Genomic DNA, 18,022 nt, shown 5'->3' on the forward strand with positions numbered 1-18,022 from the left:
AATTGATACAAATATCTTAATGATTCATATGATTCAAATTCATAAATAATTTTCTTTTTTTTATCTGTAAATAAAAATCATTTTAATTTTTTTAATGTTGTAATACATACAAATTGTACGTTTCAATTATAGACAGTGGAAGAAAAAAAAAGCATCACTCAAAATGTACAAAATTGTACTTTTTTTGCTTGTAAACTTTACATACCAACGAGACCAGGCTTTGAAATCAATGGTCAGAAGTGTGTGGCTGTCTGTAACTGATACAGTAGTACTGGGTTTAACCTTTTATTACATCTACAGTCAATGGATATAATATTTAAACATTTTACAAAAAAACATTCTATAATATCACACTCAAATTTTTCTCACATATGTGCTGCCTTTATATTTTAGTACATGCCTTCTTATTTAAGGATACTTGGCATCAAAACATTTGAAAACCCCTGGCCTAATTGTGTCTGATCTGTTCAAGTTCAAGTTAGTTCAAGTTTAGCTTTGTTGTCATTCCGCTACATGTGTGGACATACAATGGAACGAAACGCCATGCCTTACAGGACCACAGTGCTACATAAATACAGACATATAACAATGAAGTGAAAAAGTATAAACCTATATACAACTAACCTACTGACAGTCTTTGGCTATAATATATATATATATAGACTATACGAATGCTTCACATAGTACCGTACATGTGTAAAGATAAACATTGTAAGTCAAGCAGCTGGCTGGGGAACAGTGCAAGATGATTTGTAGTGCATGAGCATGCATGAGCCTTTTCTGGGATTATCAAATAATAGTATAATTTTACTATTATTTGAGTTCTTGAACAAGTTCTTGTTTTTGAAAACAGCAAGAATAATTGTACATTTATGATACATTGTAACTTGACACTGCCTGAACATTCAGCTGAATCTGATATTTAGTTTCACCTGCAATTAGATCCAGCAACTGGTTCTGTTTGAACCTGGGCCTCATCATTGTAATGTAGCAAAGTTAATAAGGGTCGGTGCTTGTCTTGTCTCCTCACATCTAAAGACCACCTGATACTTGACAGAGCCAGGTTAAAGGGTCTGATTTACAATGAACTGAAAATGTCCCTCAGCTGTGATAGAGGGTCAAAGGCCCTCTATAAAGAGCAATAAGACAAAGATCATTTTACATTATTCATTTATATATGTGCATGATATGCCTATTCTATTATACCCTATCCAATTTATGTATGTTAAAAACATCCCACACAAATGTTACATAGCTCTGTCTGGGCCGCCTACAAACAACCTTTCCAGAGGAGCTCTTACACACACTCTATTTAATTAGTCATTTTCCAGTAAAAAAAAACTAAACTAAAAAAAAAACTTATATATATATATATACATTTATATATATACATATATATATATATATATATATATATATATATATATATATATATATATTATATATACATATAATATATATACATATAATATATACATATATTTATACATTTACATTTTTTTTTAGAACTGTTTTGGTTTGTTTTTGCTTGTAAACTTTTTCAATGGAGAAGGCAATGTTACTGATAGAAGACTAGTATTTTAGCCAGAATTAACAATTGACAATTAACAATTGAAGTTAAAAACTTCCTTATGTATATGTTTCAAACGTTAATTGATGGACTGGAGGATCAACTGGTGAGCAAGTGATGTAATGCATAATTTCTCTAAATTTGTTCCTACTGTATGAAGAAACAAACTCATCTAAATCCTTGATGGCTTGAAGGCGACACTTTTCAGCAATTATAATTTTTTTTGGTGAACTGTTTCTTTAAGGATTGATGGGCTGGATATGTGTGCATATCAAAGCATTTGTCTGATGTAAGTAGACCTTCACTTTGCTTGTGAAAGAATGATTCATTGTGTCTCAGAAATGCATGATTTAAGGCATATGAGTAAATTGTTGAAAAGTTGTTGAAAGTCTAGAGAACATACATAAAACATTTGTTACTCTATGCTCGATGTTCATCTTAACACATGGTGGATGGATTAAAGTGGTGAAGAAAGGTAGAAGAAAAATATAGGCTACACATTTAGATGTTCTCAACACTAGCATGGTACAAGCAGCTCGAGCTGACAGCTGAAACTTGCACGTTAGACATTGGATGCAGTGCAGAATTATGGCCTTCAGAAAAATTAAAGATTGTGATTCCATTTACTTTTAGGTGAATCTGTTCTTGAATGCTAACAATGGAATACTTAAGCAGACAGATTGACAGATTAAGCTTGACCTTGATTTGAAAGACTCTAGTCCTCTTTTCAGAACTCTCGTTATTATATTGCTGCAATAACAGCTTGTGAGATGTCTTGTGTTCTTCTTCAGTTAGACCTGAAATGAACTGGGTTATATTATACAGGAGACCCACTGCAGCTTGAGTTCGTGTAAGACTGATCCAACAGGGATGATGGAAAGGGGATTGAGGAGAAGGAAGAGCAGCTGCACACTGGAGTAGCTGCCTGCCTTTGAACAAATGAATAATGGATGAATGGATATTTATTCCCTAAAGCTTGAAAAAAAGTTTCATAGACTAAGCTGAATGTTTTTCACTTAGTGATTATGAATGAGTAATGTGTGTTATGAAGTCAGTAAAAAGGAAAGAATGTTTTGGGGTTTGCACCCATTTCTAATTAGTAATGTTCTTATTTATAAAGTTAATTAGTAGTAAACCTAATTAGTAGTGAAATTTTGTGGACTGCCAACATAGTTTGGTTTGTACAGCAACATTTTTGAACCAGTGTGACGAGTGGGGCGGGGCCGAGGGACATGGGAGCGAGGCCGGTGGAGTGATTGGAGATGAGCTACACCTTTTCGACCCGCCGGTCTCGAGGCCCACGGAGGAGATGGAAGGATATAAAACTGGAGCGACGACAGTGAAGGACGAGAGAGGACCAGGCCTGGGCTTTTAGTTGTGTTTTGGTTTTTATTTGCGCGCACCAGTCGTCCGTGAGGGGCTGGTGCGCTGTTTTGTGTTTATTTTGCTTTATTAAAATGTTGTTTTGATTGTCCGCCGGTTCCCGCCTCCTTCTTCTGGATGAATATGAAAGGTTTTATCATTACAACCAGTTACTACTACCGTATGCTAAAATTAAATGATGAAACCATGTTGACCAAGTTGAAAACTATTTAATTAAAAATATTTTCATATACAACAATAGTTTAAAGTAAGAAGAATCAACAAAATAAGCAATTTTAGTTAGCTATAGTGGTTTATTCCAGAATTTTTGTTTTGTGCAAATCCAAGCCATGTTGATGTAACCCACACAAAGCCATTTGTCTTTTAATTGTGATTAGCTCTGGTCATTTTGATTAGTTCAGCATGAAAAGCACTTTCCTGGAGAATTTCAGTCCTTGGTAGTGGACCTGAAACAAGCAATCATCTAAGGGTGGCAAGACATTGTCAAAAGACCTCTGGGATAAAGTTGTGGACAGGCACAAGTCAGGGGATGGCTGGATTTTTTTTCAAAGGCTTAATCAATGCCTAGAAGCACAGTGAAGTCTATTAAAAAGTGGATGCTGTTTGGTACAACACAGACCCTCCCTGGATCAGGACTTCACTCTGAACTGGATGAAAGAGCGGGAGGTCAGAGAGGCGACTAAGAGTCCTACAGCAACTCTGAAGCAGATGCAGGAATTTATTATAAAGAGCAGTCATTGTGTGCATGTAACAAGAAGATCACAAATTCTCCACATTTGGCTTGTATGGGAGGTAAGGCTGAATGATATGGCAAAAAAATAAGATCTAAAGTTTTTTTTCAGAACATTTGACCGATTTTCAATGTTTGAATAATCAACTTGAAAATGTAACTACAACATGATCAGGTGACACTCCTCCTTTTATCCTTCCGGAGCTCCTCCGTGGGATTCGAGACTGGGGAGTGGCACAGGTGTCGCGCATTCTCATTAACTCCACCGTTACTAATCATGTGCCATGATTGGTCAATTATGTACAATGCCTGCACGTTATTGGGCAAGCTACTTTTCCGTCATTACCTTCAGCAACTTTGAAAACAGGAAAACAAAGCCAAGTATAGAAATCCTGGACACGATGTGTCCCGTAAATATTGCACGAACGGCCACCAGTAGCTAGTCAAAGCCCAGACTTAAACCCCAGTGAAAATCTCTGGAATGACTTGAAGACTACAGGTCACAAACGCTCACTTAACTGAACTTGAGCATTTCTGCAAAGAAAAGTCGGCAAATATTGGTGGTTCAACTCAACTTCAATACTGACACAAGGGGGTGATCCTTTTTCCAACTCAATGATTCTGTTTTGTATTTTTTTTCCTGACATATTGGTGTTATAGCTTTTACTTGGATGTTATAAGTTGCACCAAGTAAATACTAGATAAATCAAAAATGGTTTTCGTCTTCATTTAAGGCTGCAAAGATTATTTTCTATATTAAATGTATTTAGGACTGAAACTAATTAATTTATACTGTGTCATTTTAAGTATTGTATCAAAACAAACAAATTTGAAATGCAAACATTTCAAATTTGAAAAGCAAATCTTGTAGCAAGTCTTGTAGCAAGTGAACACATGGCCAGTTCTTCAGTTGCCTAATTTAATAATTCTGTTTAAATCAGCTTAATAATGTTGCCATGTAGAGCATTTCATCCTGAATAAATTGTGATCTGGTGGAGCATTAAAAAAGATTATTAATGCTAATTATTAAAGTGACACTACCGCTGCAACGGATAGACACGCACAGGGGCAATGTGGGAGATGGTCCAGATGGATGTACCTTGACAACCTGGGTGCCTCCCAATGGCTAAAACCAGGGCTTCAGTCATGCTAGAGCTAACTGAAACAGACAGCAGCTAATCTATTCCACTCTCTTCATTCATAAACCTACTCTAAATGACTCATTCCATTTATGTTCTGTGACTGTGTATGAGCATTAGGGGTTAGCTGTTAATCATGATTTGTTGCTGCTTCTGTGTAGGAACAATCAAAACCAGTTTCTCTGGATGAGATGTGGATGTGGGTAAGTTTGAGTCTTCATCTGATTGGACCAATTATGTTTCTTACTATGTAGGCGATTATCCAAAACTATGTTTTTGTGATATTGTGCTGGTGAATTTTCTTCATGTACAGTGAAATGCCTCAGAGCAGGGATTTCCAAACTCCAAACTGTTCCATGCTCACATTTTATTTTTCAAATGACGTGGTTAATTTTTAAATTATATTTAATAATATTTAATAATTGTTTTATTTTGAATGATTTTATTTATTTTAATTTGACATTTTTATGATTTCATTAATTATTAGCTTTTCATCTTTTCAAACCCTGCAGTTCCTCACAAGCACCCACCCCACCACACCAGAATTTATGCAGAAAGAGGAAAAAAAAAAAAAACATTAATGCATAATTAAAAACTGATTCATGTTAATTTCCGATGGGTTGTAATGTAATACTCAAAATCTGTTTAAAAAGGGAATTATAATAGCATAACATTTTTAAATAGAAATGAAATGTACAGTGGAGACAATATTTAGCAAGTATTATTTATTTAGCAAGTATGTACTGTATGTATTTATTTTTCCTGCTAACCAGTTGAGCCAGTAATTCCTAATTTTTACTTGCCCTATATGACAAATGAATAATCTATATTTATTTTTTTGCAATATATATATTTGCTAGAAATATATATATATATATATATATATATATATATATATAAATTTTTTTTTTCAATATTGTGTTGTGAAAAGTACAAAGCTGTAATGTAACTCCATGAATTCATAATCACACGTGACTATTCTATCAGCTGGAGCCTCAGGCCATTCTTATTGTTGAGCTGTGCCCCAGCAAGACACTTTCGGTCATGGTTTCATACTGCATGCTCATATGCAGTTTTTTAGTAGTGAAAAAACATGCTATGGTTTTGGACGATTTTTCATGTTATGTACTGTACATCCACTGTTGGCTTGCTTTCCCGATCTTTGTAGCTCTCCACAAAGTGGATATCCTTTGCAAACACTAATGTGGAAAAACAGATACCCATAGATATTATTTTTCACTGCAAGGATAAACAACAGAGGTTTAGAGGAATAGACTATTTATGGTTCTGGTGAGCTGTGGGCTATTGGTCCTAAAAGGCACTTACCTGTATACCAAAAATAACAATCAGGCAGACGTAGATAGCTCTGCCATTCTATAAGAACACCTGTGAGACTAAAAGCACATCAAAGCTTTCACATTGAACTTAGGGATGAGTTTTTTCAGGCCAGTCACTGGACTCATTTGAGATGGACAGAGCTGCTTTATTACACACTGTCATTTGCCCACATTAACATCTCCACACAGTCAGCTCGCTTTTGGGAGAACTCCCCATTTACATTCCATTATTTAAATTTCCTCATGGGCAGAATTAATGACTCAGGCCATCTGATGAGGTGCCGCCATTGCCGGCATCACTTAATTAGAATAATCTATCTCTATGGGTCAGAATGCATGAAAGGGGGCACAGCATTGGAACGTTTCATTAGAAAAGTTCATTATGAAATAAATAGCTTTGACTCGCAGAGAGACTGAATGTGGAGAGGTGCTTGGAATAAACATGGTTGTCTGAATATCGGTCCTTTGAAGAGGAAAAGGAGGATAGTATATATTTTTTATTATCTAAGGTGAAGTATTGGAAGCATAGTGGGATTCTGGCAGGCAATTTTATGTCATTCTGCAACTTAATTAGTGTCAGAAATGGAATGTCTGAATGTTAATTATATTTGATGAAGACTTGTACTCCCAACAGAGTGAATTACAAACCTCTGCCGACATTTGGACTGCCAAGACGTTTGGCACGCATTCTAAATGATAGAGACTAAATCTTTGACTAAACTTTGCTAGATAGCAATATGTCGCTGAGCTCCCGGCTTAAATTCTTTAGTAAAAAATCTACTTGATGGACAGCCGGACACAAGGCCTTACTGTACGTTTCCCCTGATGAAGATGTTTTTCCCTGCCTTGGCCCAGCATCAACAGGTAGTGTTGCCAACCATTCCGTATAATACGGAATCATCCCGTATCAAAAAAGCATTCGGTAGAGCAGTTTGTTTTTTGTATTCACTGGCATATGCTGTATGACCACCAGACCATTTGGATAACAACTGATAAGTAGTCATTGTTTCATTTGCAAACACAGATTTTCGAGAAAGGCTTTAAGACCAAGCGGAATCCTCTGCCGGATGGTCACTCCCGATTCGCAGCGAATGGTACTCGCGCTAACGGCAGTTTCCTTCACCGTCTACATTTTGATTTCGGCAAATTAGTTTGGGTGAATGCAACATGATTACTGATCATGAGCACAACATCCAGCTATAGGCAATAATACATGCATGTTACATGCATCTACCTAAGGGAAGAAGTTTTTCACTATTGTAAGTAAGAAAAAAATACACATTTTTAAAATTTTAACTTAGATCCCATTATTGAAGCAGAAAAAAAAATAAGCACCATTAAAGTTCTCTTTAATTAAAAATATGCATTTTCATTCATTCATAGGCTATATTGTTACAGCATTATTAAAGGCAGTGACAATGTTGTTGGCAATGAGTGTAATGTATATTTATATTTACATAGTTTTATGGTTATGTGGCGAGCCCAAGTATAGTTTTACACATCAGCCCAGTCTATTCTGTATCATTATTGACACCCAGAGTCAGGTTTTTTTTGCACATTTATCCATCAATAAATGTGGCACACCAAGTTTTTCAGAGTCTCTTTTCTGGCTACGCTAGTGATATCTACTGTAAAAGCATATCTACTGTAAACACCCTGATGAAGGTAGAAATCAAGACAATGCAAATGTGATAATTTGAAGTGCCTTTTATTTTGTTTCAGACACAGTTGATCACATGACCAAGATCACAAACACAAACACACACTAGTTCCAATGAAACTATGCATAAATGGATACTTCCATCTTTGTGACGGAGCTCCGGAGATTACTTGTGCACTGAATTGTGATTTGTATATATTAAAATCTTTATATATATTAGGACCGATCACATCCTACTAAATATGTTCCGTTTTGATCTAGAGATCTGGCTTTGATTAACTGTTTCTTCACTTTATGAGTAATTTAAAAATTTTCTATTTCTTGCTTGTATGAAGGAATAAACATTGACATCTTTCTATAAAGAGTAAAACAAGGAAGGGATGATGGGCAGTCAACCATTATCACGAAAAATGTAACCCTGTCTTTGTATCACTTTAAAGCGGAAATCGGATGCCCATTTTTCACAAGTAAGTTTAATTATTTATGGTCGTCATGAAATGTATGTAACATTTCGTTAAAATTCCTCAGTGGTCATTTAAAACAACACCATTTTTACCTCTTGCTGGAAGACAAAGTTTCAAACTGAGACAGCCCATAACAAATTGGCTGTGTGTTTTCATTTCAGCTTTTCTAACTGGCAGACATGCCAGAAACCTAAATAAATGCAATAAATAAATAAAAAACACAAAAAAAGTGACAATTACGTCCGATGTCCCCTTAAAAGGAGCTTGTTTTGAGATGATGATGTAACTGTACTTACATTAGCATACATATTTTTTAGTTGATCTGGGTTGAAATGACTCTATTAGCTCACTTGTAGAGACAACAGAGAAATAGATCAAGATCATAGAGCAAAGAAAACCTGGATGAGTAGGCGTTTGGGCAGTATGCAGAAATATTTGACATTGGAATACAAACATTGACCAATCAGAATGAAGTATTTTTAAAGAGCTGTGCAATCAAAGTCATAAATTAAATTTTTAAGTAAACCTTCAAATTGTTACTTTTTAAACAAATATAACTACAGGTAGTGTAAATGAATAATGATCACTCACTAACTATATTATCTTTTAAAATACCTTTTTAAATAATATATTTTTAAGTATTTTTAGAATATTATCGAAAAACATTATTACAGTAAATTTGTACACACCTTCTAATTTTCACTGTGACATGTAAAAGGAAACAGGCATATAAAATAACCGATGAACAACTGTATGAAGGATTAGCTGCTTGATCTGTTTTCCGATCTTCTTCTGAAGACATTTATAACTTCATTCTGTTCAAAACATTAAAAATGTAATAAAAACCAGACCAGAAATTTGAATAGGCTCATATTAGCTTACAAATATTCTCAAATACCCATTCATCAAACAGCTATATACATTTCACACATACATACAATAAACACATTTAACCCCTTAACTGTAACTCACATTTTTGAAGATAGTTTAGATAGTAGATGTAAATTGTTATAATTCATGACTGAAAACATTTTGTTACATGATTTTGATTTACCATTTTCATGGTAATGCAATGTTTGAAAGGTTTCAAAGGATGAGAAGATTTTGAGATTTTGAGTTTTGAAGTGATATATAATTTCTGATGATTTCTAAAGTGTGATAGAGAAAAAGGCAACAAAGACAACTTTTTTTGACAAAGGTCAGAACTCATGTTATTATGTAGATTTTTGAGGTGCACTCTTGGCATAAATTAATCTATTACTTTTCCTACATAATTTTTTACAAAAAAGATTGGTAAAATATCTATTTAGGAGTCTTAGACCTTTCCAACGATATATAGTTTGTCATGATTAGATAAAGATTTAGTGAAGTTAACGTAGGCACCCCGTCTACGGGACGGGGTGACAGTTAAGGGGTTAATACATTTTGTTTCCATAGGACCCTGCCCCAAATGCCCATATTTTCAGGCAAAAATCACAGGTATTTGTATAACGTGTATTGTTTGCACACAAACAACAAACAGGGCATTAAAAATGAGAGACATAAAAATAAAGGTGGACTATAGAGTTTATAGAACTTCTATAGAGTGCATTCTCTTTTTATGTTAATGTTTATGATTATAACTATTAATTTGGCAGATTTTGGACAAATATTGCTTAGCTGAGAAAGTGACAACAAGTACAACCCGAATTCCGGAAAAGTTGGGACGTTTTTTAAATTTTAATAAAATGAAAACTAAAGGAATTTCAAATCACATGAGCCAATATTTTATTCACAATAGAACATAGATAACGTAGCAAATGTTTAAACTGAGAAATTTTACACTTTTATCCACTTAATTAGCTCATTTAAAATTTAATGCCTGCTACAGGTCTCAAAAAAGTTGGCACGGGGGCAACAAATGGCTAAAAAAGCAAGCAGTTTTGAAAAGATTCAGTTGGGAGAACATCTAGTGATTAATTAAGTTAATTGATATCAGGTCTGTAACATGATTAGCTATAAAAGCTTTGTCTTAGAGAAGCAGAGTCTCTCAGAAGTAAAGATGGGCAGAGGCTCTCCAATCTGTGAAAGACTGCGTAAAAAAATTGTGGAAAACTTTAAAAACAATGTTCCTCAACGTCAAATTGCAAAAGCTTTGCAAATCTCATCATCTACAGTGCATAACATCATCAAAAGATTCAGAGAAACTGGAGAAATCTCTGTGCGTAAGGGACAAGGCCAGAGACCTTTATTGGATGCCCGTGGTCTTCGGGCTCTCAGACGACACTGCTTCACTCATCGGCATGATTGTGTCAATGACATTACTAAATGGGCCCAGGAATACTTTCAGAAACCACTGTCGGTAAACACAATCCGCCGTGCCATCAGCAGATGCCAACTAAAGCTCTATCATGCAAAAAGGAAGCCATATGTGAACATGGTCCAGAAGCGCCGTCGTGTCCTGTGGGCCAAGGCTCATTTAAAATGGACTATTTCAAAGTGGAATAGTGTTTTATGGTCAGACGAGTCCAAATTTGACATTCTTGTTGGAAATCACGGACGCCGTGTCCTCCGGGCTAAAGAGGAGGGAGACCTTCCAGCATGTTATCAGCGTTCAGTTCAAAAGCCAGCATCTCTGATGGTATGGGGGTGCATAAGTGCATACGGTATGGGCAGCTTGCATGTTTTGGAAGGCTCTGTGAATGCTGAAAGGTATATAAAGGTTTTAGAGCAACATATGCTTCCCTCCAAACAACGTCTATTTCAGGGAAGGCCTTGTTTATTTCAGCAGGACAATGCAAAACCACATACTGCAGCTATAACAACAGCATGGCTTCGTCGTAGAAGAGTCCGGGTGCTAACCTGGCCTGCCAGCAGTCCAGATCTTTCACCTATAGAGAACATTTGGCGCATCATTAAATGAAAAATACGTCAAAGACGACCACGAACTCTTCAGCAGCTGGAAATCTATATAAGGCAAGAATGGGACCAAATTCCAACAGCAAAACTCCAGCAACTCATAGCCTCAATGCCCAGACGTCTTCAAACTGTTTTGAAAAGAAAAGGAGATGCTACACCATGGTAAACATGCCCCGTCCCAACTATTTTGAGACCTGTAGCAGAAATCAAAATTGAAATGAGCTCATTTTGTGCATAAAATTGTAAACTTTCTCAGTTTAAACATTTGCTATGTTATCTATGTTCTATTGTGAATAAAATATTGGCTCATGTGATTTGAAAGTCTTTTAGTTTTCATTTTATTAAAATTTAAAAAACGTCCCAACTTTTCCGGATTTCGGGTTGTAGTATTCAGTCATGCACACAACAACTGACTGAGATTAGCTTTATAAACTTCAGGTGTGATAACAGAATAAGTATCAGATGGGCATCACTGGATGAAGTCACATCTCCTCAAGAGATTCTGAGTCTGAGGAAGAGAGCTGCTGTAGAGGAGGCTGGGAGGAAGAGGAAGGGTTTGGGATGTCTAAAGGCTGACTTTAAGAGGATCTTCAATCTTCTATTGCAGTCAAGTAGAGAGTAAGACAACAGAGTAAAAGAAGGAGAGAAAGGGAGGCAGAAAATCCTGGGCAAGCTGATCACAGCTTGTCTGACATCATTCCAATCATCTTGTTTTTCCTATTGGTTCACTGGACACACAGCTGATTTTTTAGGCTAGAGGGAGAAAAAGAAAGTTTAGAAGGGCAGATGATAGGATATGATATTATGGTCACTGCAGTTAAAGTTAAAGTCAAAACACAGCAAATGTACTCCACACAGATCCCATCCATTTCCCCCTTTAATGAGAAAAATAAATAAATAAATAAAATTAAAATGTGAGAATTTTCACTGGAACAAAAGATGATAATGTGCTGTGTAAAAACATGAGGGTGTTATGTCATTACACATTACCATAACTCTGACTTTAATGTTTTACACTGATGCAGCCATAGAGAAGAAAAAAAAAATACCTAGTTGAGATCTCATAGTAAAAGATGAGAGAGAAATTATGCTTGAGGCCTGTAATTTGCCAGCAGAATCATTTCTATATCCTGTACACTATATTAACATCTCATTAAATATTTACATTGAAATTGGTAAGGGACTTTAACCCTTCCAAAAGACAAATCATCAAAAGGAATACAATGAAAGATTGGTGTTATTGGTATCTTCTGGTTGTCATGAAAGATTATGTGGCTCTGAACAGGTTTTGTACCATGGTAAACATTTAACAAGGTTAAAAACTCAAGAAAGAAGCCATTACATGTTGTCATCTAGCCATCAAGTTGGATTTTGGGCAAGTTTTTCCTTTGAAGTTTTTTGCAAGTTCCAGGTGTCAATAAAATATGAAACGATCATGTTTTCTTTTGAAAATGTAATACTTAATATAAAACATATTACAGTGCATGTGGCATACCATACAGGCATTCCCAGAGCTAAGTTACAGCAGAAACATTTTGTATTAAACATTGTTACTCTAAGGGTTTGTATTAAACATTTTTTTGTATTACATAATGACCCAGATTTTGAAATACATTTATTAGCCTTAGAGTAAGGGAAGCACAACTCGGGAAATGAGAGCATGTGAATGCTATGTATATTTGTCTATTTTGGGCTCTTGTTTTTTCTTAAGTATTGGTTCAGGCACAATTACTTTTTTTAAATATATCGATTTGGCATCGGTATCATAAATAAACAAAAAAAACACAATCCATACCCAACCCTACATGATAGTGTGATATTTTCTGAAACAATCTGAAAACTACAAATGTTGTGTTTTAGTTCTTTCAAGATGAAAGAGACTACACGTGATGTATAACCATAAATCAAAGCAGGAATGACAGGTAAGTGCAGTGTTTGAAGATGTTTTAACATGCCTCATTGTGTTAAATTAAGCACACAATTAGAGTAACACTGGAACTGATTGCATGGAGTAATAGCAGCACTTCAGACTTTTAATTACAACTTTGATGCATCCCAGTATAATTACAACCGACGTGAGACAAAAATGTCAAAACTCTGGTAAACAACCACTGCATGTGACCTTGTGAAGGACTCTGAGGTTCAGGTCACTTGATACAGTGAGAGGGAGAGAACTGTTTATCTTTGCCATAGTAATGAAATACCCCAGATGCCTCTTCAAAGGGCAATTTGCATTTCAGGCCTCAGCACTAAAACCATCCTTCATTTCAAAATGCCAGACCTCAGAGGGTTATACACATAAATTCTACAATACACAATCACTTTAAAACAGCCTAGTAAGATCTAGGAAGACCTCCCCGCCATCCACTTGTCTCCTGGTAAAGCGTCAAGTCTAGAGTGAATGAGAAGCCATCCCTTAATCAAGTATCTATCTTGTTTCATAATTGCATAAATGCAGAAAAACTGCAGTATTACATACTGTGGTGACATTCAATTATAATTTTATTTACTCACAAACATTAAATTTTACTATTCTATTTGAAATGTTTATTTATTTTTTATGTAAAATGTACTGCTTTAGAGTGTTACATTAGTATATGCATCATATAACATAGTGATGCATGATGTATGATTATAAGCATTTTATAAAGATGCACAACCGAACTTTGGCTTTTTTTTTTCAGCATCTGTGGTTGAACGTTTTTTTTTGTAATTATATATATATTAAATTACATAAATCTGGTGGTTTGAGGTAATCGAATGTTAGCCCTTGATAACCATGTCAGAGCAGATCTGTCATTCTACACCAAGACCCAATGACATTATGAAGAAAAGCCATCCCTAAAAGACTTGTATGTGAAAAACATTACCTGAGCAAGTATAAACTGCCAGTACCTACTCCATTAGAAAACATAGCAATTTTCACCTCTAAAAACTTATGAAGTGCACATTCATTGCACAACAAAGCAAAACACTGGATAGGCAATGGTCTCATGGACATGGATGTTATTCAACAAAATCAGAAAAAGCAAGATCAAACAGTCGGTGTATATTTATCTAGTTGCTGAGAGAATTCATAGCCCATGTGTATTTCAATGTATTTCAAAAATAGTCCAAGTTATGGAATTCTGGACACATCTGATTGTTTGCTTATTTTTTTTTTACTTTGTTTTTGACAACAGTAAGCTTTACCCTACTTACAAGAAGTTTCTGATAACTTAGATCAAGCTCATAAACCGAAGTTTAGTCTGCAGAAGGCATAGAGTAGGCCTACAGTACCTTCATCATGAGGTTTTCATGTACTGTAGCATTTAAATGGTTGCCTTTCCTCTTAAAATAGCTGTACAAACTATGCAGTCTGTTGTTAATAATTTAGTGCTCACATCCAAAATTTATCCAACAAAATAACCTGGAGCAAAATTTTATATCATAATCTTCACAGCTTTAGGTCCCACGTTCAAATGAAATTGCTGTTGCCAAACCAACGCTGACCTCCGTCCACCTTCTCCCTCCCACCTTCCCTTCAGTCCTCCCTCTGGTGTTATTTTCAACTGCTGAAATTAAATATGATGGAACAGTCTGCTTTTCACTCGTGCAGTGTTTTCTGCTTTCACTTACAAAGCAACCAAGACAAATACATTTACCAATGTTCTTTTCTTTTTAGTTTTGTGAAGAAAATAAAATGTTAAATGACACTAACATTTCATAAAATGTGACATTGTACTTTTGATTCTGGGACCCTTTCAATTCCTACAACTGACACTTGGTCATTCTTGTGCGATTTCAATTACACAGAGCAGGACTCTGGCAGCAGGACCCTGAAAGTGAGTGAGCTGCAGTAGTGGTGATTCATTCTTCTCCTAAGGCAATGCTCAAGCAGCTTCCCTATTATACTTCTGAGTGGAGGGTGGGTGTCTCAGGATGGAGACATCAAAGAGCCATGGCCTGATCTTTTGCAATCGCAGCTGTGATGTAAAATGGAGGAAGCACTTGGGGCATAAAATTTGCATTGAAGCTGTGGGATTGTGTATGTTAAATGCTGCTCTTTATGTGTAGTGTCCTCAGAATGGATCTGCACTATAGTGATAGTGTAGCATTTTACAGTCATTTACTGTACATATTGAATAGTCAATACTGAAACTGATTTACAGAAATTAAAGAATAAAATATTTTCTCCCTTGCAATTGGAGCTTTATGTAGGATAAGGAAAGCTGTGGGGTTGGTTTTGACAGACTAAGATGCTTATTTAGGATCTGTCAAGTCTAACATCCACGATGGCAATCTACAAGCAGAAATGACATGCAACAGTTTAATATTAACAATAAATAATAAACTGATAAATATAAGTGTTATTTTTGGCATTACAGTTCCAAGAAGAACCTTTAACAATAATAAAACATTTCACTTGCACAGTATTCTTTTAGTGGCTACCAGAAAGAATCAGCAACATTTTAAAAAATGCTAAATAATTTCTTCATGGAATGCCAATGAAGAACCTTTTTAAGAGTTGGAAAAAATGGTTCTTTCAAGAAGGTATGACTAAAAGATTCCTTGGGCAACTAAAGGTTTTAAATAACCTTTTTGGTTCTTTCTGTTATCTTTATTTTTAAAAGTGAAGCTCACAGTGAACAGTAAAAACATGAAGAAAACCTGTAAAAAATGTGAGGGAATGTAATGTGTAAGAAAACAAGGGGTGTCAGAACCATGTCACCATAGGGTAGTGCATAGCCCTTGTCTACTTTGAGCTCATGTCAAAGCGTTTTTTTTTTTCTTATCTTTACATCCACTTCACTGTCCTTTCCAAAATAAAGCAAACAGCCCACAAAAAAAGAAACCTAGGCATTCTGAACAAAATGTTGTCCGACATACCTCAAGACAACCAATTGTGCATAAAAGCAAAGAAAATAGAAAGCAGAGATGACCATGAAAAAGGATTCAAATCTATTAAAAAATCATGGATTTGAGGGAACACATAGGCATGCTGATGAGATGTACAGACAGACACACTTTCAGTTGCTATGAATAAAAGTCCTGTCAAATCAATAAATATTAAAGCAAGGATGAATAGGCTCTAACATTCTTGTTATCCTACAAAGGACAAGCAGTTTGCAGAACGGATGGGATGAAATAGTTCACTCAAAAATGGAATTTCTGTCATACTGGCTTGGCATGACATGAGGGTGAGTAAATGCTATATTATCCTTTTAATTTGCAGCTGAAGGAGTGTCAAACATAGTGGATATTAAAGAGTTCTCTTCACTTCGTAATTTGTCAAGACAAGTAGCACATCTTAGTAAAGTGGAGAAGAGAATTTTTAAATGTATCAAATCAATCTCAATTTCTCAAAAGACAATACTCATTTGACATGACATAAATCATGTAAAGGGATGCAAACTTTAGTAAATTTAAGAAGAAAAATACAATACAATAAAAACTCCATGCTCTGCTCCTGTCTCTGTTTTCATCTCGTCTCATCACAATATGAAGCCAAAAGCAAACTATTTAGTTTGAAGACTATCTTAGGCCATTTGTTCAGACTTTAACAAAATCAATACTTCATGTTTTACTGCCACTTGGACTGTAGACATGTTTATTTTATGCCAAAAAAAAAAATCAAGATTACCCCAGGGAGCTTGCTTATTGTGTGAGACAAACAAATCAACAAAGATGGTGTTTGGAAAATGGGACAAGCAAGATTGAAGGCAAATAGCTTGTTGCAGACAGGATGAGACCGGAATCAAAGAGCTGTCAGGTGGCTGCGTGGAGACATATCCTCCTGGCTGTTGGTTGCTGAGCAGGAGAATTGTAGGGGGAATAAGATGATGAACAGGAGAGGGACCAGGATGAAAGGATTTCAGTAATCAGCAGGGTTAAAGACAGTGGTTGGAGTAGATGATGGCAGGGGAACGGGACAGTGATGAGAAATTATAAGACAGGCATCTTACTGTGTGCTGTTCAGTTTAATTAATGTACTGAACAACACCTTTAATCACTTCAGCTGAAAAACAATGGAAAAACAGACGAGATCCCTGATGCATTTTATAGTCACTTTCATAAACCTGAAGTCGTCATTTGTGATGGCTAGTAAACTGAGATTTGTAGTCACCATGTGTAAGTGGTTGTGTGGGCTGTGAGTTGAAAAAGGTTGGGAACCACTAATGTAGGCTACACATGTGCACGCCAGCGCGCTAGGAGAGGATTTCACCATTACATTTGATAAAACTATTGTCATTCATTCGTATCGTATACACAGACAGAAACTGCAATGTCTTTACGACAACCTGTCAGAATAAAATCTAGGTATAACTTGAAGAAATTTGAACAGAAATATAGTACCATTGCACAGTAGAATATGCTACACTTCAAGTAGGCCTAACAGCTAATAATAATAATAGTTTATTAAAAAACACAGAAACTCAACCCTCTACAACCCACTAAATAAAAGATTGGTCTAACTCAAAGAAATTATGTAAGAAATTGCACAGTAAAATATTCTTAAAAAATATTTTATTCTACATTTTATTCTAAAAAATATTCTACTAAAATGTTAATGTTAAGTTTTCATAGATGTTTAAATTTAAACTTGCCAAAACAATAACACCATTTCTAATTTCTAAAAGTACATTTGTATTTGTGCCTATAATGTTTATTTGTTTATTATTATTGTCAGCTAATAAAACCTATGCTTCAGGGACCATATTCATATAACATCTAAGGCTAAATGTAGCTCTTGACTGGTTGAGTTAGATGGTGATTAACACTAAACTGTAGAAAATCAGTTGAGTCTCCCCAGCTGGAAATGTCATTGGCTGTTAAAGTTGTGTTGTGTTTCTTATAATAA

General features: G+C 35.4%; 1 protein-coding gene across 1 annotated transcript in view; it reads right to left on the reverse strand.

Annotated features, from left to right (window-relative positions):
* Window positions 1-11,570: 11,570 nt before the first annotated feature.
* Window positions 11,571-18,022, reverse strand: part of LOC132130980 (zinc finger matrin-type protein 4-like) — a 106,006-nt gene continuing 99,554 nt past the window's right edge. The window contains exon 7 of the mRNA XM_059542906.1: window positions 11,571-11,934. Within this exon, the coding sequence (XP_059398889.1) occupies window positions 11,907-11,934 (28 nt within the window). The 3' untranslated portion in view covers window positions 11,571-11,906. The remainder of the gene's footprint in view (window positions 11,935-18,022) is intronic.

Source organism: Carassius carassius, chromosome 4 (genome assembly GCF_963082965.1).
Source record: "Carassius carassius chromosome 4, fCarCar2.1, whole genome shotgun sequence".
Taxonomy (NCBI): Eukaryota; Metazoa; Chordata; class Actinopteri; order Cypriniformes; family Cyprinidae; genus Carassius; species Carassius carassius.